Source organism: Perognathus longimembris, chromosome 7, assembly GCF_023159225.1.
Source record: "Perognathus longimembris pacificus isolate PPM17 chromosome 7, ASM2315922v1, whole genome shotgun sequence".
NCBI lineage: Eukaryota > Metazoa > Chordata > Mammalia > Rodentia > Heteromyidae > Perognathus > Perognathus longimembris.
In genome coordinates this window covers 73,655,757-73,683,490 of record NC_063167.1, presented here as the reverse complement: position 1 = coordinate 73,683,490, position 27,734 = coordinate 73,655,757, and the positions used below count along the sequence as shown (strand labels likewise).

The following is a 27,734-nucleotide window of genomic DNA, read 5'->3' as shown; positions in this document are numbered from 1 at the left end:
TTTAACATTTCATTTTGGTGGTTTTTCCTTCAAAATATATCCCAAATGACCTCTTCCATCCCTAAGCCATTGGAGTCTTCTCTTCCTTAATTAGCTTTCCACAATCCCTTCCCCTTTATCTATCTATCTATCTATCTATCTATCTATCTATCTATCTATCTATCTATCTATCTATTTATCTATCTATCTATCCATCCATCCATCCATCTGCCTACCTATCTCTATCATCTATGTATCATTTATCTTTGTCTATCATCTGTCAAAGTATATATATATATATATATATCATCAATCTACCATCTAGCTTCCTGTCTATCCTCTATCTTTCTATCTCTATTATCTATCTTTGTCATCCTTCTGTGTATCTAGCTAGCTAACTAGCTATTTACCTAGATAGATAGATAGCTATCACTGGGGCTTAAACCAAGCACATTCCATATTGCTAGGTAAATTCTAAACCACTGAGCAACATTCCCAGTCCTTGTTTTTGTTTGTTTTTTTTTTCAAGACAGTCTCATGTTTTCCCAAGTTGGCCTTAGTTGTGGGTTTGTTTTTTTAAGACAAAGTCTCACTACGTAGTGGAGACTGGCCTTGGACTCATGATCCTCCTGTCTCTACTTCCTAAGTGCTGGGATTATGAGCATGCACCGTCATTCACACAGCTCTACATTATATTCCCAACAGGCTGTGGTGCTTTTATTAACATAGCAGATCATAACAACCCTTTGCTCAGAATCCTTCAAGCATGTCCCATTTTAATCAGAGAAAAGCCCCAGGTGGGTAGCTGACGAGATTTCTATAGTCTGGCACCTGCTTTAGTACACAGATCCCTGGGTTCTCCCTTCAACGTGCCAGGGAGACCCTGCTCACTTGTTCAGACTGGGAAGATTGTGATAAACTTTTTCTTTTCTTTTCTTTTCTTTTCTTTTTTTTGCCAGTCCTGGAGCTTGAACTCAGGGCCTGAGCACTGTCCCTGGCTTCTTTTTGCTCAAGGCTAGCACTCTACTACTTGAACCCCAGCACCACTTCCAGCCTTTTCTGTGTATGTGGTGCTGAGGAATCCAACCCAGGGCTTCATGTATAGGAGGCAAGCACTCTACCACTAAGCCACATGCCCAGCCCCAATTGTTATAAACTTCATACATCATCAGAATAACTTAGAAAGTATCAGGAATAAAGTTACATCTTGCCAACCACAGCCTGAGCACCAGGGAAAGCCTTTGCAACTTTCCAGGTAGCAACCCATTTAGCTGCCCAGAACTGGTTTCTGGCTGAGCAGCTACTCTATGTTCTCAGGCACTAGGTAAAATAAGCAACCTTAGATTGGAAGTCTACCCACACCAAACCCTCAAAGAGCATTCTCTGTCTCTGTAACACACCTGTGATGTATCAAGAGACATGCCTACATACAGTGTCACCCAAACCACACCAGCCCAATGCTTTAGCTTCCAATTTGGCATTTTTATCATTCTCGCAGCCCAGATACATCTGACCAGTGAGTGGTCATTTACACTGTAAGTACTGTTACCTAGCAACACAGTTGACATTCTCTCAGGCCTCCAGGGAAACAGACCTGAGGTAAAGACACATACACTCACATACTCACACACACACAGAGTCAAATTCTGAAGAATGTAAGGGGTCTGGTTGACACTTTGTCATTTTGACCCTTGCTCTTGCTGTTCTTCTGGCCTGGAAGACTCTTCCAAGAATATCTGCATGACCTGTTTGTTCCCAATCTTCCTTCAATTCCTTGGCCAAAAGTCACATCTGACCAAAGTCCTGCTGGGCACCTCCTGCCTTGGAATACTTTATTTCCCTTTTTGTTTTTCCATTGTCTTTTTCACCTTGTAACATATAGTTAGTTCCAAGTAGTCCCCTTTTGTTCACGGTTTCTCTTCTCTGGTTTCAGTTACCCCAGGGTCAATGGTAGTCAAAAAAAAAATTAAATGGAAAATTTCAGAAGCAAACAATAAAGTTAAAATTGCATGTCTTTCTGGGTCCCATGAGATTAGTTGCTTAGTAACCATCTTGGGTTCAGATGGACTGTCCTGGTCACTCAGCTATGTTCAAGTGACCCTTGTTTTTTCAAAAGGCCACACAGCACAAAAGTAGTGATGTTGGCAAATCAGATATGCCAAAGATGTAAAGTGCTTAAAGAGATACAATGAATGAAAAGATTTGTTTCTTATTTTCAATTAAAATTCACACACCTTTTTCTTTCTCTTTCAGTCTTGATTTCTTTTTCCTTTCTCTCTTTTCTTTCTTTTATCCTCCCTCCCCCCTCTCTCCCTCCCTGCCTCTCTCTCTCTCTCTCTCTCCCTCCCCCCCTCTCTCATTTGGGGCTTGAACTCAGGGCCTGGACACTGTCACTGAGCTATTTTGCTCAAGGCTAGCACTCTACTGCTTGAGTTACAGCTCCACTTCCAGCTTTTTGGGTAGTTAATTGGAGATAAGAGTTTCATGGACTTTCTTGCCTGGGCTAGCTCTGAACCAGGATCCTTAGAACAGCACCTCTGGAGGAGCAAGGATTACAGTGTGACCCACCAGTGCCCAGCTCATATGCAGATTGCTAAGATCCATGGTAAGAACAAACAAGAGAAAAACATGGGGTTAAATAATAGTTTCAAGCATTCACTGGAGAATTTTAAGATAGATCTCCAAGAAATCATTGTATGTCTTACTGATCTTATCTACTCACTTCTTTCTCCACAGAATTTCAAGAGTCTGGGGATTTCGCTTTGATTTTTTTTGTAATTTATTTATTAATTAAACACAAATTTTTTGACAAGGTGTAGTGCAAAAAGGGTACAGTTACATAGTAGGGCAGTGTGTACATTTCTTGTGATATCTTACACCCTGTTTTTCTTTCCCTTCCCTAGGTCAGGTAGACATATATACAATACACAGTGTACCAAGAACATATACAGTAGCCACGTGGCCTACGCCAAAGAAAATTCGCCTAGGGCTTTAAATGTAATGTCGACATCAGACAATATGTCAACAATAGTCTTATATGAACGTACATACATAGCTTTTGAGCTATTGTATTCCACTGAGAGGTCAATTTTTGACCTTTATATGTTGAGTAGTTGTTTGGATTTAGTTACATAATGTTGGGTCGCTGACCCAATCCTGTGGGAAATAACATTTGATAAGAAGTTTATGGTTTCACAGACCTGGTCTCTACTGTCTCCCTGTCACCCCATCTTAACAGTCATATATCAGGGAGATCATGCCCCTTTGTTTTCTGTGTTCTAGGCTTGTCTCACGCAACATTATTTCTTGAAGTTCTGACCATTTCCCTGCGAATAACAATATTTCACCATTCCTAATCACTATGTAGTATTCCATTGTGTATAGGTACCATATTTTTTGGATCCATTCATGTGTGAAGGGGCATCTGGGTTGATTCCATATTTTGGCTATTGTGAATTGTGCCGCGATAAACATGGAAGTACAAATGTCTTTTTGATATCTTGGGACCTGCTGTTCAGGATCGATGCCTAGGAGTGGTATGGCTGGGTCATAGGGTAAGTCTATATTGAGCTTTTTGAGAAACCTCCATACTGTTCTCCAAAGTGGTTGTACTAATTTGCACTCCCACCAACAATGGAGAAGGGTTCATCTTTCCCCGCACCCCCTCCAGCATTTGCTGTTGTCTGAGTTCAGAGTATAGGCCATTCTAACTGGAGTGAGGTGGTATCTCAGGGTTGTTTTTATTTGCATTTCCTTTACTGCCAGGGATGTTGAACATTTCCTCATATGTTTCTTTGCCATTTTTATCTCTTCTCTTGTGAAGTCTCTCTTTAGCTCCTTTGCCCATTTCCTAATTGGTTTACTGGGCTTGGAGGGGCTTAGTTTTTTGAGTTCTCTGTAGATGACAGATATCAGGCCTTTGTCTGTTGCTGTGCTGGTAAAGATCCTTTCCCATATGGTTGGCTGTCTTTCTGTTTTGGTGGCTATGTCCTTAGCTGTGCAGAAACTTTTCAATTTGTAGTAGTCCCATTTGTCGAGTCTCTCCCCTATTTGTTGTGCCCCTGGGACTCTATTCAGGAAGTTCCTTCCTGTGCCTATAAGTTCTAGTGTCTTTCCTACTCTGTCCTTCAGTAGTTTCAAGGATTCAGGTCTGATATTGAGGTCCTTGATCCATTGAGTTGATCTTGGCGCATGGTGATAGGCTTGGGTCTACTTTGAGTTTTCTGCATATGGCTGCCCAGTTCTCCCAGCACCAGTAGTTGAAGAGGCTATGTTTATTCCATTTTATGTCTTTAGCTCCTTTGTTGAATATCAGCTGACTGTAAGAGTGTGGCTTGATTTCTGGATCTTCAATTCTAATCCATTGGTCTTCTGGTCTGTTTTTATGCCAATACCAGACTGTTTTGGTTATGATGGCTCTATAGTAGAGATTGAAGTCTGGTATTGTGATACCTCCTGCACTGCTTTTTTTGCCTAGAATTGCTTTGGCTATTCTAGGTCTTTTGCTGTTCCATATGAATTTATGGATTGCTTTCTCTATTTCAGTGAAGAATGTGACTGGGCTTTTGATAGGGATTGCATTGAATTTGTATAACAATTTGGGCAATATGGCCATTTTCACTATATTGATTCTGCCTACCCATGAGCATGGGAGGTCTTTCCATCTCCTTGTGTCTTCTTTGATTTCCCTTATTAGATTTTTATAGTTCTCATTAAATAGGTCCGTCACGTCCTTGGTTAAGTTGATCCCTAGGTACTTTATTCTTTTTTTGGCTACTGTAAATGGAATTGTGTCCATAATTTCCTTTTCTGCTTGTACATTGCTGGTGTGCAGAAAAGCTGCTGACTTTTGTGGATTGATTTTGTATCCTGCTACTTTGCCAAAATGGTTTATTAGGTGTAGGAGTTTGGGGACTGAGTTTTTTAGGTCCTTCAGATATAAGATCATGTCATCTGCAAATAGGGATAGCTTGATTTTTTTCCTTGCCGATGTGAATCCCTTTGATGTCCTCCTCTTGCCTTATTGCTATGGCTAGGGATTCCAGCACTGTGTTGAAAAGAAGTGAGGAGAGTGGGCATCCTTGTCTTGTTCCTGAGTTTAGGGGGAATGATTTTAGTTTCTCTCCATTTAATACGATGTTAGCAGTTGGTCTGTTGTATATGGCTTTTATTATTTTGAGGAATGTTCCATCTATTCCTGTTCTCTCCAGAGCGTTTAATAAGTATGGATGTTGTATTTTGTCAAAGGCTTTTTGGGCATTGACTGAGATAACAATGTGATTCTTGATTTTAGTTCTGTTTATGTGGTGAATTACATTGATTGATTTATGGATGTTGAACCATCCTTGTGACTGTGGGATGAAGCCTACTTGGTCATGATGTATAATTTTCTTGATCAGTTTCTGGATCCTGTTAGCTAATATTTTATTGAGGAGCTTTGCATCTGTGTTCATTAGTGATATTGGTCTGTAGTTCTCTTTTTTTGTTGGGTCTTTGCCTGGTTTGGGAATGAGTATGATATAAGCTTCATAGAATGAGTTTGGGATTTCTCCCTCTGTTTCTATTTCACGGAAGAGTTTGAGGAGTATTGGTATTATCTCCTCACTAAAGGTTTTAAAGAATTCGTTGGTGAATCCATCTGGGCCTGGGCTTTTCTTTGTTGGGAGGTTCTTGATTACCCCCTGTATCTCGCTCTAAGTTATTGGTTTATTTAGTTGATTTATTTCTTCTTGGTTCAGTTTGGGCAGTTTATACTTCTCTAAGAATTGATCCATTTCTGTAAAATTATTGTTTTTTACTGAATAGAGGTTCTGGAAATAGCTCCTTACGATTGTTTGAATATCATGTGTTCTTGTAATTTTTCTGGTGGAGTCCCTGATTTTACGTATATGAGTCTCTTCTCTTCTTTTTGTAAGTCTTGCGAGGGGTCTGTCAATTTTATTTATTTTCTCAAAGAACCAGCTTTTAGTCTTATTTATTTGTTGAATGGTCTTTCCATTTTCAATCAGATTTACCTCTTCTTTAATCTTTGTGATCTCTCTCCTCCTAGTCATTTTAGATTCGATCATTCCTTGTTTCTCCAGTTGTTTTAGTTTCATTGTGAGGTTATTCACCTGCTCTGCTTCCATTCTTTTAATGTGAGTGCTGAGGGCAATGATCTTGCCCCTCGGTACTGCCTTAGCTGTGTCCCATAGGTTTCTTTGTGATGTATTTTCATTGTCATTGTGGCTTATGAATTCGTTGATTTCAACTTTAATTTGGTTTGTGGCCCAAGTGTTGGATAACAGTGTGGGGTTTAGCCTCCAAGAATGTGTATAGCCTCTGTGGTAACCGTTGTTATTGAGGGTTACCTTTAATCCACTGTGGTCAGATATAATACATGGGATGAGGTCAATACTTTTGTATTTGCTGAGGTTCTTTGTGTGGGCTATGACATGGTCTATTTTGGAGTATGATCCATGGGCTGCTGAGAAGAATGTGTATTGGGTCTCTGTAGGGTGGAAGATTCTGTATAGATCTGTCAGATCCATTTGGGATATGGTGTTACTTAGGTCCTCAGCTCCCTTGCTGATCCTCTGGGTGTTGGATCTGTCTCTTGGAGAGAGTGGGGTATTAAAGTTTCCCACTATTATTGTGTTTGGGTCTATCTTGTTCTGTAGTTCTGTGAGAATTTGCTTGACATATGTAGGGCCTCTTGTCGGTGAGTATACATTTATCAAAGTGATGTTTTGATTCTGGATTTTTCCTTGTATTAAAATGTAGTGTTCTTCTTTGTCTTTTTGAGTTGATTTTAATGAGAAGTCCAGCTTGTCTGAGATCAGGATGGCTACACCTGCTGTTTTGGTAGGTGCGTTTGCTTGGAAATCTTGCTCCATCCTTTCATTCAGAGCCTGTTTTTGTCCCTTGTTGTAAGGTGGGTCTCTTGTATACAACAGATGTCAACTTTTTGTTTGCGGATCCATTCTGCCAGTCTGCTCCTCTTTATCAGAGAGTTTATACCGTTTATATCACAGAGATCAAGGATAAGAGTGTTTTTTCTCCTTCCATTTTCTTGTTAGGCTGTTTTTCCTCTTTTTTTCCTTGTCTTTAGTGAGCTGCTCTTTCTGTTGGGCTCTGGCCATTGTAGTTTCTTTCTGTTTCTGTCTGTGTGTCCTGTACGATTTCTGTTGGGTGGGGTTCCCCTCTTAGAATTCGCTGTAGGTCTGGGTTTTTATTCACATACTCCTTTAGATCCTCTTTGCTATGGAAAGATCTGGTTTTCCCCTCGAATGTGAACTCCATCTTTGCTGGATATTTTATTCTCAGTTGGCAGTTTTGGGCCTGTAGGACTTGGATGGTGTTCTTCCATTCTCTTCGCGTGTGGTAGGTTTGTGTGGAGAGGTCTGCTGTTATTCACATCCTCTTCCCATTGTAATAAATTTCTTTCTTCGCTTTGGCTGCATTCAGAATTTGCTCTTTATTCTTGAGATCTGAAGTCTTGATTATTATGTGCCTGGCCATGGCTTTTCTAGGGTCTGGTCTGCCAGGTGATCTATATGCTTCAGTTACTTGGATGAGGTCCTTTGTGAGATTGGGGAAGTTTTCTGCAATCACTTTATTAAAAATATGTTGAAGCCCTCTGCTCTGGTATTCGGCTCCTTCTTCTATTCCAATTATGCGCAGATTATATCTCTTGTCTTTGCCCACTAGCTCCTGGATTAGTCTGCCCTGGATCTTTGCCATTTCTTGGATTGTGGTAATTTTCTGGTCCTCATCGGCTGCATCATCGTCTAAGAGAGATATTCTGGCTTCAATATGGTCAATTCTTTGTGCCATGGATTCAAGTGCAGAGTTTATGGATGTCAGGGAGGTATTTATGGTTGCCAGATCAGCTCTGATCATGGACATTTCTTCCTTTAAAGAGTTGTATTTCAAATCTATTTTTTCATGCATTTCACTTTTCAGGATGTAAAGGTCTTCTTTAATGGAAGTTTGCACTGTATCCATTTTTGCTTCCATTTCTCTCTTGGCTTCCTGGATGTCCTTCGAGACTTCTACTCTAACCTCCTGGAATTGTTTTCTGATTTTGTTTGTGAGGCTTTCCATCATTTCTGCTATCATAGTCTCAGTTAATTTTTTATTCTCCATCTTTTTGGAGCTGGCGAGTTGGCTTGCCCTTTGATGAAATTTGTTGTATTTCTTTGTGATTTGCACATCTGGAGATCTGAGGGTGGCTTCCCTGGTTTGGCTTTGTGCTGGTTCCCACTGGTCCATCAGTGGGAGACTTGTTTGTGTCCTGGCTCTGGGTTTGAGCTTGGCTGTTGGACCTTGCTTCCCAATGGGTAAGCATGACCTTCTTGGTTGTTGCTGAGGTGGTCACCCTCACTGTACTTGGGGGCCGGTAGGTTCTGTGTCTTTCTCTGCAGGACAGTGTCCTGCCGCTGTGTTGTGCTGACCCTAGCGTGCCCCTGGTGGGGGTTTGCTGGTCGCTGATTCAGCGTGGCGTGGAGGCTTTTCTCTTCTTTGGTTCTTTTTTCCACTCAGTATCTTGGTCAGAGGAGCTCACCTCTCAGGCGGTTCGCCCACCTGTGTGGATTGCTCCGGGGTCAGTGTTGTTGAGGGGCGGCCCACCCACCTGTGCAGAGATGCGCCTAGCAGAGTGGGCGCTGTCGCAGGGGGGCCCTGCCCACCTGTGTGAAGTGCGCCTACCAGAGCGGGTGCCGCCGCTCGGGGCCCCACCCACCTGTGCGAAGCTCCTGCGGAGGTTTGGGCAGGAGGTCCTCTTGCTGGAGGGCTAACACGCAAGCCCACGCTGGCCCTGGGGGGGGGACAAAGGGGGGCGCGTGTGTGTGCACTCCAGTGCTTCCTCCGGAGGCGTGCTGCCCCGAGCTGCCGGAGGGCGCTTGTGCCCTCTTGTGAGTCCGCTGGGGGGGGGGGGGGGGGTGGTATGCGTGAGCCCCAGCTGGGCCAAGTGTGCAGGCGCGGGTTGGTGCCCACAGACTCTGTGCCTCAGCTGTGAGGGGGGCGTGTGTTCGGGCCCAGTGGGCCTGTGACTGCTGTTCAAAAAGTCCGCGAGGACCAGGCGCCTCAGGTGGGGCTTCCAATGCCCACCGGTCCCCAGGCCCCTGTTGGGGAGGGGGCGGGGCCAGTGTGTCCAGGCTCAGGCTCCTCTGCTGCCTTGGCGCTGCTCTGCCTCTGCTAGCTCCTGTGTCCTCCCAGAGTCTGCAGGGGCCCCTTGCCGCCTGACTTGTGGTTGGCTCCTTTGTTCCCTCCGGGTAGGGAGGGGTAGGGAGGGAGCTCTAGCCTCCTTGCTGGCCTTGGGTCTCTGCTAGAGCTGGTCTCCCATGGGGAGGGGGGTAATGGGGAACTTACTGGATTGTGTGAGCGTCCCACGCCGCCACGGGCTCCTCGAGGTTGTGGTGCTGGGGTACGGCGATTGGTCGGTCGTTTGGTGGTGGCAGCCCCAGCTCTCCCCATCTGCACCGCTTAGTTCCCCTGCTGCCTACGTCCAATCCCGGCCATTGGGTCCCGCAGCTCTGCACTCGGTTCTGGGGTCCTTGGAGCTCTTGCCATCTGGACTCTGCGCTCCTGGCATGACTTTTCGGCAGTTGGTTTGCTGGTGCCGGGTCCCCTTTCCCAGCCTGGCCCTGTTCAGGCCACAGTTGGCGGGTGAGGGAGGGGTACCCCGGAGATTTTCCGGCTCTGTGCAGGCTACAGGCTCTTCTTTTTTTGGTCTTTTTCGTTTCCTGAGTTCCTCTGTTGCTTCTGGTTGTTGGGTTTGTTGGATTCTTGATGGGGTGTTGGGTGCTGGAGTTCCCAGCTCACTATTCAGTTGGAGCGAGTTGGGGTGCCTCCCTACTGTGGCGGCGCCATCTTCCCTCTTATCTTTGATTTTTTCCCTCCTTTATCAACAATTCTTAGTAGAACAAAACTTGGCACACAGTAGATTCCTCAACACTATTTATGAATAAACTTCTTTATGAATAAATTTATACTCTTTCTTTCTTTCAGACTCTAGCTTCTCACTGGCACCTTTCCTTGCTTGGGTGGGAAGGGGAAAACATTTTCAGTGACCACAGAAATGTACCCTGGATCCAAATTGCCTGGGTTTGAACAAGGCTTTGTTATCTACCTTGGGTGGTTTCCGTAGCTTCTGTGCCTTGGGAAAATAATCCTAGACATGTCATGAGAAGAAATGACTTACAATATGTGCAAAGTGTCCATAAACATGCCCAAACACAGTGAAGCACCGACGGTGGCCATGATTTACTCATTATGTCACTGTTAGCAAATATATTTGTTCTTTGGTGACCTTCAGCCATCCTACAAACTCTATTTAAATTTCTATCCAGTTTTTCCACCACTGAAACTAAGCTTTTCTAAGGGGCCTAGTCTCTACTTTTCTGTGAGCTGGCCGAAAACTGCCTCCTGTCTCTACCACACTTTCCTTCAGCTCTCTGGTCTCTGCCTTACAGCTACCCCTTTCCCAGCCTCCTTAGAGAAGCCTCCCTGCCTCCCTTGTGGCTCCTTTCCCTTCACTCTTCCCTGCTGTTCCTGATGCCATCTCTCTCACGACCCTCAGTGGCTGAATCCACTCACACCAATGGTATGAAACCTATGCCAGTCCTACTGACAGTCTCACAAAGGTGTGTCCACCACATTCAGGACTCAAGAGCTTCCTCTCCTCTTCCTGGCACTTTTTTCACCCTAGCTCTTCAGACTCCCTGACTACCTTCACCTGCCATTCATTACCTTTGTATTATTCACCAGCAAAGCAGACTATCTGTGGACTTGTAAGACAACATCTGATTGTGAGGGCATTTAATCCTCCATGTATGGCATGAAGCACATAGCAGATATGTAAAATACTTCAGGACTTAATAGGCAGATACATAGCATTTATACAGAATATATTTTGATTGAGCTCCATTTTATTTTATTATTTTTTTAAGTTTTATTGAGCTCCATTTTAATTCAGAACTAAATATGGGGAAAATAATGATATCTCACCAAAATATTAGTTCATCCAAAACCCTTATAATGTATACACATAATATGCATTATAATATAGTGTATAGTGTAATATAAATACTACATAAACATATATTTATATCACATATATTATAGTTACACATAAATTACAACATACAACATGTATTATATAAGCATACAGTGTATATATATTAACAGAATATATTATATATAACATATGTATATTAAAAATATATAATATAGCAAAGATGCTATATATAAGTATATTAGTTAGTATACATGTCCTATATAAGAATATAACATATAGCATATACATTATAAGTCTATATAGACAGTAAACATCATATAATATATATTTTATATATACACATTATAAATAGTGTACATATATTGCCCATGATTTCTCTTTCCATAGTTTCAGTTACTACTCATGATCAATTATGAGTCTTAAGATGTAAAGAAAAGCAAAAAGTCCCACTTCCTGATGGACACGGCATGGTGAGGTTCATGGTGTCCAGTAACATGAAGCGAACTGGGAAATACATGGATGCTCTGCTGGTAGCAACATTGATCCTGACTTGAGCTGATGGAGTCTTACAAATTCCCCCATTTACCTTACTAGAAAAGTCTAGTAAAGAAGCGCATCAGGCTCCTAACCATGACGACAAGTGTCATTTACAAATAGAGAAAAGTAACACTTCCACGCTTCAAAAAAAAAAAAAAATCAAACTGGCCACCATCTTTTGCCTTTGTGTTGGTGGTGGAGATGGAAGCCAGGGCCTCAATGTAGACAAAGGGCTCAGTGACTCAGCCACATCCCTTCTCCACCTTCCCCAGGGGGCTCAGTGACTTTGTGTCTTGCCCAGCCCCGTCTCCACCATGGGCCAGGCACCTACCTGTAGAGTACATCCAAATACGCCGATCATCAGCATGGCCACTGACAGGTAATCGGTAAACACGTCCCACCATGGCTTTAGCACCCGGAAGGCAGGCTGCTGCTCTGAGAACTGCCGGAATTCTGTCACCGGAATCATGTTTCTGGGAAAGGAGAGACTGCTGGTGAGTTAATGTATCTTCTAGCACCACATACTACAGTTACCAGGATCTGAAAACAAAACACTGCTTAGGCCCATCAGAGCTTTGAGTCCAGGCTCAGTACTGCTCCATGAAGAAGGCAGGTCCCTGCATGGAAGCACTGTCCATCACCATCCGCCCTGTGCCATGCCCCACAGGGCACAGAGACCATCCCAAGTCCCAGTTCCTTCCTGTACACCCACTTCCCTCACATACAATACAGAGACACTAGCAGGAATGGATCTGCCTTTGGCACTTCTTTTGCTGTTCATCTCACTTTCAGGCACACTGAACTGTCATTTCAGTAGTCATTTATGTTCATGGTATACTGGACTCTGGAGGGCATCTTGCTGACTTTACCAGGGAAGAAAGCAATGCTGTCATGTGGCCTTTGTCCTCGAAGAGATCTTTTTGCCTGTGTGCTTTTGATACTTTTATACTTCTTGTAATTCCCTAATGTTATTGTGAGGGAAACATCCTGAGAAATAATGGTTGCCCTGGAAACCTGTCATAGTTTGAATGAGTGTACCCTAAGGGCCATGGAGAAAAGGCTCTATCACCAGTTTGTGGCATTACTGGGAGGTGGTGGGGGCTAGTGGAATGAAGATAGGTCACAAAGGTCATAATCTTGAAGGGGACTGAAGGGCACCAGAGCCATTTCTCCAGGCTCTTCACCTGCCTGTCATTTGCCCCCATCATGACTAGTGTCTTGCAGCAGGCCCCAAAGCAATGAGCCAACAGACTAGGGACTGAAACCTTTCTTCTTTGCAAGTTGATCAACGGCAGGTATTTGTTACTGTGCCACAGGGCTACCACAAAATTCCTGTCCTTAAGTGCATGACAGGCGTTCAATGCATGGGGCACATTTAAGGCCCTGAGAGAAAAAGAGGCTCATGCATTTCTTGGTCTGCAATCTCCTTTCTCCTCATTCTCCCTGCCTTTTGTGACCCAGAAATCATGCTGCTCATATGAGAAGACCTATATTTCTTTTCCACTTACTTTTGGCAAAGAGTAAGTGCTAACAAGGGCCAAAAGGAAAATCTTTCTCCCTTCTGCCACCTTTAGACAATAATCTACCTGTCTATATTCATCTTTATTACTCAGTCTTAATCAAAGTGGCGGGGGAATATATATTTGCTGCTTTGTCTCCCAGATCTTGTTTTTTCCAGTGCATTAGTGGTTATAGCTTTGGGAGATATAATAGCATCATTCATTCTGGCTTATAGTTCTCTCTCCCTCTCTTTCTCTTGGTGGTTGTGGGCCTTGAACTCAGGATCTGGGCACTATCCCTAAGCTCTTTTGTTCAAGGATAGTGCTCTACCATTTGAGCCACAGTGCCATTTCTGGCTTTTTTGGTGGTTAATTGGAGATAAGACTCACACAGACTTTCCTGCCCAGGTTGGCTTTGAACAGTGATCCTCAGATCTCAACCTCCTGAGTAGCTAGGATTACAAGTATAAACCACTTGCACCTGGCTCCTTAGTTCTTACTTAAACAGTAATTTTCTTTTCCTTTTGGATTTTTTTCTCTAATAATGTTGCAAATTTCAGCTCCTGAAGAACCCTTCCCCAGGATGTCTTTGATGTCTGTGCAGTATTTGACACTATTTCTGTACAGAATTGAAACATTATAATTTGAACTCTATTCTGTTTCCATCTTGAAGCTGTGATCTTTTTGAGAGCTGGGCCTATGTTAAATGTATCCTTAATACACACATTGCAGGCAGACCACACAAGCCCAATAACTCACTTTGTATAATTTAGCATTATTAAAATTTCATACTAGAGAGCTACCTGTGGAGGTGTAATCTTAGCTATCTGGGAGGCAAAGATTGGGAGAATTGAGGTTTGAGGCTGGCCTGAGCCTCTATTAACCAATAAGCTAGGTGGGATCCTAGCTATGCCAGAAGAATAAATAGGAGAACTACAGTTTGAGGTTGGTACCAAGTACCTGGTACCAAGAGCCTGGTTCAAGTGGTATAGAGTGTCTGTTTAGTAAGCACGAGGTCTTGAGTTCCAAACCCCAAGTATCAGCAAAAAAAAAAGGGAGAAAGGAAATCAGTCTTTTTTTTTTTTTTTTTTTTCTTGCCAGTCCTGGGCCTTGGACTCAGGGCTTGAGCACTGTCCTTGGCTTCTTTTTTTTTTTTTTTTTTTTTTTTGGCCAGTCCTGGGGCTTGGACTCAGGGCCTGAGCACTGTCCCTGGCTTCTTTTTGCTCAAGGCTAGCACTCTGCCACTTGAGCCACAGCGCCACTTCTGGACATTTTCTGTATATGTGGTGCTGGGGAATCGAACCCAGGGCTTCATGTATATGAGGCAAGCACGCTTGCCACTAGGCCATATTCCCAGCCCTGAGAAAGGAAATCAGGTTAGCTCATACTTTGATTTGTCTAGTTCATCAGGGCCCCCCCCCTTTTTATTTTTTATTTTTTGGCTAGCCCTAGGGCTTGAACTCAGGGCCTGAGCACTGTCCCTGGTTTGCTTTTGTTCAAGGTTAGCACTCTACCACTTGAGCCATAGCGCCACTTCTAGCTTTATCTGTTTTATGGTGCTGAGGAATCGAACCCAGGGCTTCATGCATGCTAGGCAAGCACTCCACTGCTAAGCCACATTCCCAGCCCCAGGGCCACTTTTCTTAATGAACCACATGTGTTCTTGTCATCGAGTGGCAGTCACAGGCAGGCACAAGCTCACAGTAACTTCCATGTCTGCTTCAGAAGCAACTGCTTTGTTCTAGCTTGCATCCAGGTCATTTCTCACACTGCCTGGGGGAACAGCTAGTCCTGAACAACTGTGCTGAATGAGTGAATGAATTCAGACATTCACTCAGCTCATAGCTGGGGTGACAATGACTCGCAGCAATGATAGCGACCTATGGCCTGTGCTGTGGTCCACTGTGGGGTAGTCACAGATTTGGGGGGTGGGGGAGGGTGTGCCTTTCACAGGTCAGTTCTTCCTATCCTGGAGGCCACTGGATTTATTCACTTAAATGGGTGAGAATCTAAGGCAGAAAACCCACCACTTAAGAGCAGAGGTTCTCTTTCCTTTCTTTTTTAGACTCAGGACGTAATTTTCCTTAATGCTCTAAAATACGCTAAGGAGAACCCCAAAGTATCTATAACAATAATGCCCCTAAATGTGTACCATGTTAGAAATTAAACCCAAAGGGTTGGGAATATGGCCTAGTGGTAAAAGTGCTTGCCACATATACATGAAGCCCTGGGTTCGAGTCCTCAGCACCACATATATAGAAAAGGCCGGAAATGGCGCTGTGGCTCAAGTGGTAGAGTGCTAGCCTTGAGCAAAAAGAAGCCAGGGACAGTGCTCAGGCCCTGAGTTCAAGCCCCAGGACTGGCAAAAATACAAAAAAACAACAAAAAAAATTTAACATATTAATTCAATAAAACATATATTACATTTTATCATGGTTTCCTAAGAAAGCAACCACATTTTCCAAAACACAGAAATTAGAATAACTTTTATACTCTTGAAAACATTTTTTAAGAACATGGCTTAATAGAAGAAGGCAGCTGGACAGAGGTCAGTTCTGCTGGTACCTGCAAGCTCTTCTAACTTGTTGTTCAGACTGAACTACATGAGGTAAGTATGGCCTCAAAAAGGCACATAGTTAGAGATGCAAGTAGTGTCTTAAATCCTCAGATCTCAGCCTCCTGAGTAGCAAGGATTACAGGAGTGAGCCACTAGCATCCAGCTCAATAGCTTTTTCACGTCATGGAGAATATTCTTTTATTTTTCTTTTGGCAGTACTGGGGTTTGAGAAACTCAGGGCCTTGGCTTCTTACCCACAGTGTTCCATCATTTTGGTCTCCAGCCATTTTTACTTTCAGTTTTATCCCCTAGGCAAGCCTGGACTGTGGTCCTCCTATTTATTCTTCCTGTGTAGCTGGGGTGGCAGTTGTGAAACACTATTCCCAGCCCTTTATTGGCTGAGATGATATCTCAAGGCAGGCCTTGAATTGCTATCCTCCTAATCTTTACTTTCCAAGAAGCTAAGATTACAAATGCTTAAGCCACAGTGTCCAAAAGGGTATTTATTTTTGAGGCTATACTACCCTTGACTAAAGGAGTTGCAACATGGAACCTGGGAAACTATCTCATTAAAATTTTCAAACTCCTAGTTCTTAAAATTCAAATATTAAATTAATCAAACTCTATTAAAATGCATTAGTCTCTCCTTTACTTTTTGCAATACAGAAGAAGAAACTCTAGGTCCTGCCCATACTAAACAAGCATTTTACCTCCAAGCTACAGCCCATTCTCTGTCTTGCACTTTGAACCCATCTTTTCCTCATGCAGGAGTTTCTAAAACCATGCATTGATAATTTGGAAAACAATGGATCACTGAATTGGCAATCTTCTAAATATCAACCCATTTCATCAAAACTATTTAAAAAATTAATTAATCACCATTGCTATTATCTGAAAAAAAATTAAGGACTGGGAAACTGTCAAGCTCATGGTTCTTCAAAGCCTTATCACTTGAAAATTAGAATTTTATCACCATCAACAAATGTTGGTTATTATCTATTCCTATCATAACATTACATGTACCCAAGTCTGAACCATCACTTGTTTTATTCAAGGAAAAAAGCTCCAACCGTGTGATATGATAAAACAGCTAATAATTTAGCTTTTAACTAGGACATCCCAGTTTCTCAAGGGAAAGGCCCGTGTACATTGGGACACACTCAGCATAAGTTCTCTGTGTTCCCTTCCCATTTCACATAATAAATGCAACATCTGGTCAAGGCTTGAGAGTTATTCAAATAGTAACGTGTACTGTGTCAGCAGAGACATTAAGTGACACTGCTTTGATTTTAGAAAATAAATTCTGTGTGCCCACGAGGGATACAGACCCTTCAGTACAGTTTGGTGCCTCAGTGTTGATTCATGCAGAGAAAGGCACCTCACGCACTGGGGATTTGGCAACACCAGTGACAAAGGAAAAAGGCATCTCAGCATTATGCAATTTTGACCTGTGGGGCCTTTTCAAGAGGCTTGGGCTAGCAGTGTTCCAGGAGCAATGCTCTGAAGTAGAAGACCACTGTTCCTTTATCTATGGCTTTCCTTGCCAAGAGCAAGATTCTGGGTGCTCACATGCAGGGCAGGGTCCCTCTGAATTCTTCTTTTACAAAATTTAGCCCCTCTGAAGACCCTGCCATGACAGCTACTCTTGTTTTCTTTTCCAAGTTAGTTGTGACAATTTGAAGAGTTATTACTGCATAGTAAAGGGCTTTGTAATAAAAGCCAAACTCTTCTAGTATGTCATCATTCTCTTCCAAAGGCTTGATACTACAATAACTACCTATGACTACCAGGCATCAGTTGCTCACACCTGTAATCCTAGCTACTCAGGAGGCTGAGATCTGAGGGTCACAGTTCAAATCCAGCCTGGCAGAAAACTCTGTGAGATTCTGATCTCTAATGGTGCTGAAGCTCAAAGTAGTAGAGAGCAGTAGCCTTGAACACAAAAGCTTGGGGACAGCACCCAAGCCCTGAGTTCAAACCCCAGGATGGCGCGCACACACACACACACACACACAGAGTGACTATTGCCACATTGTTCTACACTGTAAATAATGATTATTCAAAATACATCCACTACTAAAGAAAATGCTTGAGATGAAGGAAGGAATCAGGAATTATTTATAATTTTAAAGTTAAGGATCATTGAAATTTTAATGCGCAATGTTCTATCACTAGTGCTAAAGAGGGCATGTTGATCAATAATGCTTACTTAATCTCAGCTTGTACCCAAAGGCATGGCTGTACTTTGTGACTCCCTACTCTTAACATTATATTACCAAGAAACAAATGACAGAAAACAGATCTAAACATAAAAGTCTTATTAGCAATAAAACGGTTTGGAATTTTGTATTTCTAAATCTCATTCATCCTTCTGATAAATATTTATTAGAAGCCTTTGTCCCTACAGGATAAATAATTATTGGGTTTGGTTCTAAATTTAACATATTGATTTAATGTTCATCTTTTCTGCGTTAGACATTATACTAGTTCCCTCTTCTAAGCGTTATTTTCTCATAGTGAAGTTAAATAAAATCTAATGTGAAGAGTCACACACATTCTAGCAACTGGATGAGGGAGGGAGCTCACAGATTCCTTTAGAAGAAAACTCTACAGGGAAGGCTGTTTTCAAAGGCTGCTGGCCTCCCATCTAACTTGCCAAAGATCTATGTGGAAGAAGAAACTCTTAGTTAAAATATATGTGTCTGAGATAAATGTATTCTTCAACGTAAAAAGATAAAAATAAGCTGGGTAGTGTTGGTGGCTCACATCTGCAATCCTAGCTTCTCCAGAGACTGAGACCTGAGGATCAAAGCTTGAAGCCAGTCCAGGCAGCAAAGTCTATACAACCCTCATCTCAAGTTAATCCCCAAAAAAGACAGAAGTGGATCCATAGCACAAGTGGTAGAGCACCAGCCTTGAGTGAAAAAGGGATATTAATCAGGTCTAGTTCAAGGTAGTACCAACAGAAAAATAAAAGATTAAAACAATTAACAACCCCTTCCCCTCAAAGAAATAGTGATACTAGGATACACACACACACACACACACACACACATATTCTGAGAGTGAAACCCAAATGATCTATGTATATCCTGAAAATTAATTACAAAACATGACATAACAGAAAATGGTTGTGCAGTGTTCAACCTACAGCTATAAAGTTCTTCCAAGTCCTCTCCTGGCTTTGCAAACTCCTATGGGTGCTGTGTACCAAGGCTCTAGCACCACTCAAATCCAGCATCAGCACCTCAAGGTGCTCTGTATGTCCCTCAATAAAGCACCAGACACTACTTCCTCTTTGTGTTCTTGAATGATGTTCTCTCTCTACACTATAAGCTCCATGAATACAGGGGATAATTTTTATGGTTTTTTTTGGTCAGTCACAGGGCTTGAACTCAGAGCCTAGGTGCTGTCCTTGAGCTCTTAAGGCTAGTGTTCTACAACTTGGAGCCACAGCACCACTTCTGGTTTTCTGGTAGTTAATTGGAGATAAGAGTCTCACAGACTTTACTGCCTGGGTTGGCTTTGAACCACGATCCTCATATCTCAACCTCCTGAATAGTTAGGATTATAGGGGTGAGCCACCAGTGCACAGTGCAATTTCTATTTTGTCCTCTACTTTTCTCCCAACAACTCACAGCATTTGCCTATAGTAAGTGCCATAGATTAAATAAATGAATAATTAGCTCAAAATGACAAGACAACTGCAAGATCTTAGATTTATTCATTTGAATCCTTTGGGAATACAATGAAAATCTATGAAAAAATTTAAAGTCTAGTTAACTTGGATTAAAAACCATGAAGTACCATCTTTATAGACAAACTATATAGTATTTTGAAATTGTTTACTTGCCATTTCTATTTTTAGTAAGAAAGTTGGCTTGGGTATAGATGAGGCCTTCCTGAGAATAATTATCTCAGAAATACCTAGAGCTTTGCCAAATGTATTTTTAAAAATGATTGAAAGACCTACAAGACAAGATACAGAGGCCTAGTAATATATCAACTTGCATGGAGACATGGAAAGTTGTTTTCAGGATTGGTTTTGACTAGCAACTTCATTAGCAGGAAAGGATGGATATGAAGTGGGGAATCAAGGGCTCCTGCCTGTAAATTATAGCTACTTAGGAGGCTGAGATCTGAGGATCATCATTGAGAGTCAGCCCAGACAAGAAATCCTGTGGCTCAAGTGGTAGAGTACTAGCCTTGAGCAAAACAACAAAAATGAAAATGTTGAAGAACAGCACCCATGCCCTGAGTTCAAGCCTCAGGACTGACATTTTAAAAAAGGTGATATGAGGAGATCATGGTAGGAGAAAACAAGCTCCAAAGTAATTAAATTGGGAATATTAATGACAAATAACCAAAAAATGAAAAATGGCATAGAAAGATTATAGACATTGAGTTTAAACCTAAGGCTTAGTAGAGAAAACATTAAGGTGCAAAACAAGAAAAATATTTACAAGTCAACCACTTTAAGGAAATAACTTTGAAAGTTCCAAGGAGGAGTTTTAATGGATGATTTTTTTTTCATTGGGGGTGAGGGTGGAAAATAGCCTTAGTGCCAAGAGAAAAAGACAAAGGTTATGGAACTACTGAGGGTATTTTGTTTTTAGTTGGTCTGTCCTACTTTTCAGATGACCTAAAAACTTAGTACAGATCAATGTTTTCAATGGTCACACAGACATAAGGGAATGGAGTTCCTTCAAAGAAAGTAATCAACAGACAAATGGTGTCATGCAAGTCCCACAGAGATTCAGTGAGAAAGGGGCTGAGCACTGGTGGCTCATGCCTCTAATCCTAGTGACTCAGAAGGCTGAGACATGGTTTGAAGCCAGCTCAGGCAAGAGATCCTGTGAAACTCTTATCTCCAATTAACTGCCAAAATAAAAAACGACATGGAGCTGTGGCTCAAGTGGTGGAGCACTAACCTTTCATAAAAGGCACCCAGGCCCTGAGTTCAAGCCCTAAAACCAGCACCAAAAAGAAAGAAAGAAATTATGATGGGGTATTAGATATACTTGTGGCTACCTGGGCATTTTTCCCTTTTAGGCCCTTTGAGCTAACAGAGCAAAGAAATGTGTATGGAATCTGGAATACGTGCATATTTATATTTGCATCCATTTATATCTACTAGCAAGGTGAACATTCTTACTGATGTCTCCAATTTTCATCCATGCTTGTAGATTAAATTGATAGTCACCAAGACTTGCTCACTAAAAGTCTAACCAAAGCCACTTTTCATTTTCACGTATTATTGGCATCAATTAATTGTACAAGGATTGTTCATTCTGATATATTCTTATATGTATTCTTTTTTTTTTTTTTTTTTTGGCCAGTCCTGGGCCTTGGACTCAGGGCCTGAGCACTGTCCCTGGCTTCTTCCCGCTCAAGGCTAGCACTCTGCCACTTGAGCCACAGCGCCGCTTCTGGCCGTTTTCTGTATATGTGGTGCTGGGGAATCGAACCTAGGGCCTCGTGTATCCGAGGCAGGCACTCTTGCCACTAGGCTATATCCCCAGCCCCTTATATGTATTCTTGATCAGACTAAAAGCAGTCTTTCCACAGAGTGTGGCGCTTAGCAGCTTCATCTTTTCCACTTGCTGCTTCCTCTAGACAGCATCATCTGTCGTGAGAACTGATGCTGATCCAATGCCAAGTCATCTGCCACTGGATGCCTCGACTCAAATGTAAGATAAAAATGAATTCGGGGTAAAGAAAACCCAAAGTTCTGGCTCAGTAGGCCATATTTGGCCCCTACACAAAATTCTCATCCCGAGCAGCCAACACTGATTGCATCAGCACCAATGAGGACAGGCGCCCACCAGCTTCCTGAGACTCAGGCAATGGTGATGGGCAAAGATGGTTCCTTGGCACTTGTCAATTATGGAGCACTATCTCACTCACTCCATCCAGAGCTTCTCCGTGGGAACCATCTTCCTAGCCACCACACCAGCCAGTTATTTGGTCAGAAGATCATCTCTTAGGATCTGTTTTTAAAACTTAAATCTCTCTCTCTGTCTCTCTCTCTCATAGCACTAGGTTTTGAATTTAAAGTAGTTGCTAGGCAGATGCTTTCCTACTTGAATAAAACCATACCCTCTTTTGGTCTTAGTTATATTTCAAATCAGTCTTGTACTTATGAACCAGTGCATGCCAAGAGCACAATCTGCCTATTTGTGCTTGCTAAATAGTTGGGATGATGGGTGTGCATCTACTATGCCCAACTTTTATTGATTGAAATAGTTAACTTTTTTTTTTGGCCCAAGACTGGGACTCAAACTTGATACCTAACCTTATGCTCATTGACTGGCACTCTACCACCTGAGCTACACCTCCAATCCCATCCCTAAAATTTAATTGGCATATATTTGTGGGGCATATATTAATATGATAATTCTATAGATACATGGGTTTCAATCTGACATGTCAGTTTATGAGTACAATATATTTAGATCAATGTCACCACTTCCTCATTCTCCTCATCTCTCCAAACTCCACCCACCCCCTCACACTTCCTGGTCATTTTCACAGATGGACATTGAATGTTACAACTGTATTTGCCATCATTGAATATTATGACTGCATTTGCCCACCTCAAACTGTGTACTACTACCGGTGACCTATCCTCTCCTTCTCTTCCTTCCTTCCCTCCCTACCCTTGCTATTCTCTAGTGACCATTCTTTCTTTTCTTCTGAGACTAAACTTTTGAGATTGTACATATAAAAAAGAATGTGAAGATATGTCTTTTTATGCCTGATTACATCAGTCAACATGATGGCCTCCACCTTTATCCACTTCATTGTTCCACTTTTCCCTTTATCTTCTTCCTTTTCTTTGATATGTCCTTCCCTTTCTTTCCTTCCTTCCCTCGGCTCAGTGTCATTTCTTCCTCTCTCCCAGACACAGACACACAGACAGACACACACACAGACAGACACACATACATATATATATATTTGTGTATACATATTATATACATACATACATATATATGTATACATATATTTTTACCATATCAATTGCTAAAAAAAAAAAGTACTGTTTCACTTCTTGGCTTATCAGCTCTTCACACTACTTCAAACTCAAAGGGTTTGTGTGAGCCAGCTGAGCACTGGAAGTGATGGAAGCCAACGTGTCATTTCACTCATGCAGGCAGAAGACCAAGAAGCCTGTAGAGAAAGACAGGGCATGGAACCAAGCTGGAGATATCCCTGGGATGAAGAGATGAAAGCAGAAACAAGTTGGGCACCTGTGGCTCATGCCTTAATCCTAGCTATTCTGGAGGCTGAAGTCTGAGGATCGTGGTTCAAAACCAGCCTGATCAGGAAAGAGACTCTTCTCTCAAATGAACCAGAAAAGGCCAGAAGCTGAGCTGTGGTACAAATGGTGGAGTGCTAGTCTTGAGCACAAAAATTGAGGGGCAACTCCTAGGTCCTGAGTTCAAGTCCAGGACCAGCAAAGTAAAAAAAAGTAAAGAAAAGAAATTAGAAATAAAACAGGCACTTTCACTTTCATAGCATATGTTTAGAAATGGAATAGATTCAGCTTTTAAATAAATTATTTGCCATACAAATGCTTTCAACTTGCTATTCAAAAACCTAAAACTCAAATCAATTTGGGTAAGAGGTACTTAAATAAACTCATATAGCCAACATTCTCCTCCATTATTTGTTAAGCTGGCATGTTTTTTTCCTGGTGAGAAAGTACATAGTCTTTTCTAATTATCAGTGGGATTATGATTCCCTCACCCCCAAATACTTAACCATCACCCCCACAGTAGCAGCTTTGATGATTATACAAAAAAAGCAGATAAAATCTGAGTAAGGAAAGTAGCTACAGGAATTAAACTAGAAAAAAAAACCTGCAAGAAAATATATGAGTCAGCATAAGGTATAACAGCCTTAAAGGCATCAACTTCAAAAGAAAAAATGAAATTATTTGGGTTGCCCTGGTAACACCAAGATAAAATGTGGAAATGAAAATGCAGGGTTTAACATTAAGAAAACTAGCTTCAGCACTAAAGCCTCTCACATCATGGAATGAGCTTTCCCATGGCAACATGCAAAAACATGGAAATGGATTAAATACATAAGACATCCAAGAGGGAAAGCCCAGCACAAAGAACTGAGCCAATCTAATTAATACATTCTCTGCACCTTTCTTGCCTTTCAGAATTAAATGGGGGATTGAAAAGGGCTTACAGGACTCAGATGAGGCTTCCTTTAGGCAGGTAGGTGATTTTTTTAAGTGTTAAGCCAAGTGAAGTTGGCTCATGTCTATAATCCTAGCTACGTGGGAGACTGAGATCTGAGGATTGCAGTTCTAAGCCAGCATGGAGCAGAATGACCTGTGAAACTCTTATTTCCAATTAACCAGAAAAACGCTGGAAGTAAAGCTGTGGCTCAAGTAGTAGAGCATCTTCTTTGAGTGGTAAAGACAAGAGACAGCACCCCAGGATTGAGTTCAAACCCCAATATTGGTACATACATTCCCTTCCCTGCCCCCCATACCTAGAGTTAGAAAAGGATAGTATTTTCATTCTCAGGTTTATTGGGAAACGTGTAAAGGGTAATTATGGCAAGCACTAATTACAGCACCAGCAGGAAATTGGTGCTCAATCTGTGAAAGTTATTAATATTCTCAACAGATGGCAATCAGATTTGGTTGTCACTGCTTTAAATTTTTGGTAATGTTATGATGGTAAGAATAGTCCAGATAAGATCGACTTTCTCAACATTTCTTTTCCGTCTTCCACGCAGCGTTGCCGACTACAGGTGCACCGATGTCCAGCAGGTCTCTGGGGTGTATTCATCTTGCTAACTGACACTTTATGCTTGTTGATTAGTAATTCATCACTGCCTTCTCCTCCTGGACCCTGGCAACCACAGTGCACTCCTTGAGTCTATGTTTCAAACAAGTCATTTAAATGGAATCAGCCAGTAATTTGTCTGTGACTGCCTACTTCCTTAACAAACCATCCTCAAGGTTCACCCATGACATCACATATGAAAGATTTTCCTCTTATTAAAAGCTCAGTAGTGGGGCTGGGGATATAGCCTAGCGGCAAGAGTGCCTGCCTCGGATACACGAGGCCCTAGGTTCGATTCCCCAGCACCACATATACGGAAAACGGCCAGAAGCGGCGCTGTGGCTCAAGTGGCAGAGTGCTAGCCTTGAGCAGGAAGAAGCCAGGGACAGTGCTCAGGCCCTGAGTCCAAGGCCCAGGACTGGCCAAAAAAAAAAAAGCTCAGTAGAGCTGGGCACTAGTGGCTCAAGCCTGTAATACTAGAACACTAGCCTTAGAGCAAAAAAAACCCTCAAAGACAGCACACAGGCTCTGAGTGCAAAGCACAGGACCAGTGCACATGCTCACAAATGTGATACATGACTACAATGGAGTATTATTCATGTGTGTGTGTGCATGCGTGTGTGTGTGTGTGCGTGTGTGTGTGTGTGTGTATGTGATGGTATCTGGGCTTGAACTCACCTCAAACTTCAACTTATTTTTTTTTTTTTTTTTGCTCATGGCTGGTACTCTATCACTTGAGCCATGCCTCTAGTTTTATATCACATTTTTTTAATATATCTGTTGATAGATATATTAGTTCCATGTCGTGGCTTTTGTAAATATCAGAGTTTATTGAAAATAAGAATTTTTTTAGTGTTTGGAGCCTCTAATTACAACTTGAGGCATAGCACACTAAATAAAAGAATTCTTAGCCAGACGCCAGTGGCTCATGCCTGTAATCCTAGCTACTCAGAAAGCTGAGATTTGATTATTGTGGTTCAAAGCCAGCCGGGGCAGAAAAGTCTGTGAGACTCCAACTAATGACAGAAAAAGCCAAAAGTGGCACTGTGGCTCAAGTGGTAGATTGATATCGTAAAAAAAAATGAAGCTCAGGGACAGTGCCCAGACCCACAATTCAAATCCCAGGACCAGCAAAAAAAAAAAAAAAAAATCTTCAGAGAAATGGAAAATACAAACTTAGAATCATTTTTCTTAAATAATAAGTATAATATCTGACAGTTAATGTGATTGTTCCTACTGATTACCAATCATTAAAAATTGAGAACTTCCATATATACATGAGGAGGAAAAATCTGCAGAAAAGTTAAATAATTGCCCTCAAGGTTACAAAGCCTGTGAATGATAGCAAAAATTCCCGCTGAAGTCTGTCAGATTCTACTGTTTAACCTCATTCCACTCCACGGGAAAATTATTTTAATTTCTAACAACCTCCTTTATGAGAAATTCAGGGCTGACACCCATTGAGAGAAGCACTATTTGGGATGGTGGCCATCTGAAGACTGTACTCAGGATAATCATGCTTGTGATGTGAACATACTAGCCTAAAATTTGGCACTGAGAGAGAAAATTCCAGTCTGAGGGCACATCCTTTTTAGAAGATGTAAAAGCAGTCAGTTTCTGTCTACAAAGGAGTCATTAGTATAGAATATACCTTCTACCATTAGCAGCTAGAAAAACAATTTTACCAGGCCACAGAATCACTCCTATATTATACTCTTGGTTATACTTTTTGTTATTATTGTTGTTTGATGCTAAATCTTTGGGTGTTGAAGGCAGTTCCCCAATACTGCACTATTCTGATATCTATGAGATCTGCATGCCATTTCTAGGAACTCATGTGCGGCAAAACAAGAACTTTCTGTCCTGAGAATTTGAATACTGGGAAACTTAGACCAAATTAAAATAGAAGGACACTGGCCACTCACTTCCTTTTCATTGTTCTCATTCAAATTAATTTGTTACAATACTTAGCTTATTAACCATCTCTTGCCTCTAAATATTTTTTTAAAAATCACTACCGTCTTCCCTCCCTGATGTTTTACCTGGATGTTTTCCTTTATAGCAGATATACCAACAATTTCTTTTTCTAGGACCAGTTCAAATGGTCATTATTGTTTTTTTTTTTTCTAAAATTTGATGGAATGTTATAATTATGGCTACATTTCTGGCTTCCTCATGAGGTCCCAACAATGTTTCCAGAAGTAGGGAAATATTTTAGATCAACTTTATGCAAAATATGGCCACAGGTGACTACAGTTTTTTCATGTTGAAGGACTTTGTTGTTCTCTCAATTAACTTGGCCTTACCTCTCTCTGCCAAACAAGGGACCTGATGCTAAGACATAATGAAACATACACAGCCACTCTACTGCAGGTTGGGCTCTTTGAAGGGAATATAACTTCAATGTGATTTCATAGACTCATGACTCCTTCCCTTTCATCATCTTTATCCCATCAAGGACTGCCCTGAAGCTACCTCTGTCCCTACTCTGCTTTTATTTTACCTCCATTTCCTCACCTCAAGGGGTTTTCTGCCTTCTAAAGTGTTTCTCAGCTTAAATAACTCTCCTTCTCCAGGTTATTAACTGGATGTGGGGTTTGAGAAGAATGCAGAGAAATCAAAGAACAGTGCTGTCATTTACCAGAGATTAAGAGACTACAGAAGGATCAGATGTGGGGGTGGGGGTGGCCTTGTTACAAACATGCATGTTAGAAATATGAGTGGGGGGTTCCATGAAGAGCTGGATATATTAGACCAGAGTCAAGAAAGGTGTCAGCTAGTGAGTTAAGCTTGGGAGTTCAATGCGGACACAGAAGGAGTTAAAGCCCAGAGACAGGATGAAACCACTTGGTGCACAAACTGAAGACTTCCTGAAACAAGAGACATTTTGCCCCAAATATGGGCATGGACTTTTTTTCTCATTTCCTTTGAAAGATATTGCACAAATATCATTTTTAGGAATGCATTGTCTGGTCACACTGCTGAAAAGGTGTGTATTGCAATGCACTGGTGGCTCACATTTGTAATCCTAGCTACTCAGGAGGCTGAGATCTGAGGATCACAGTTCGAGGCCAGCTTAGGCAGGAAAGTTCATTAGACTCTTATCTCCAAATAGCTACCAAAAAAGCCAGAAGTAGAGGTGTAGCTCAAGTGGTAGAGCTCTTGTCTTGCCAAAAGAAAAAAATAAGCAAACAACCACAACAAAAACACGGGGACAGTACCGAGACTGAGTTTAAGCTCCAGCATAAAAAAAAAAAAAAGTTTATATTAACTCATGCATGGTGGTAGAATACCGTCCCAGCAGCCCCTTGTTCCTTCTCCTAAGGAGTGTTCCTCATAGCATTATCTTT

At 41.8% G+C, this 27,734-nt stretch overlaps 1 protein-coding gene across 2 annotated transcripts in view; it reads right to left on the bottom strand.

Annotated features, from left to right (window-relative positions):
* Positions 1–27,734, bottom strand: part of Lrrc8c (leucine rich repeat containing 8 VRAC subunit C) — a 77,733-nt gene that overhangs the window by 20,338 nt on the left and 29,661 nt on the right. For both annotated transcript variants that reach the window (XM_048351935.1, XM_048351936.1), the window contains one exon: positions 11,847–11,988. In XM_048351935.1, coding sequence (XP_048207892.1) covers positions 11,847–11,984 — 138 coding nt within the window. In that variant the 5' untranslated portion in view covers positions 11,985–11,988. The remainder of the gene's footprint in view (positions 1–11,846; positions 11,989–27,734) is intronic.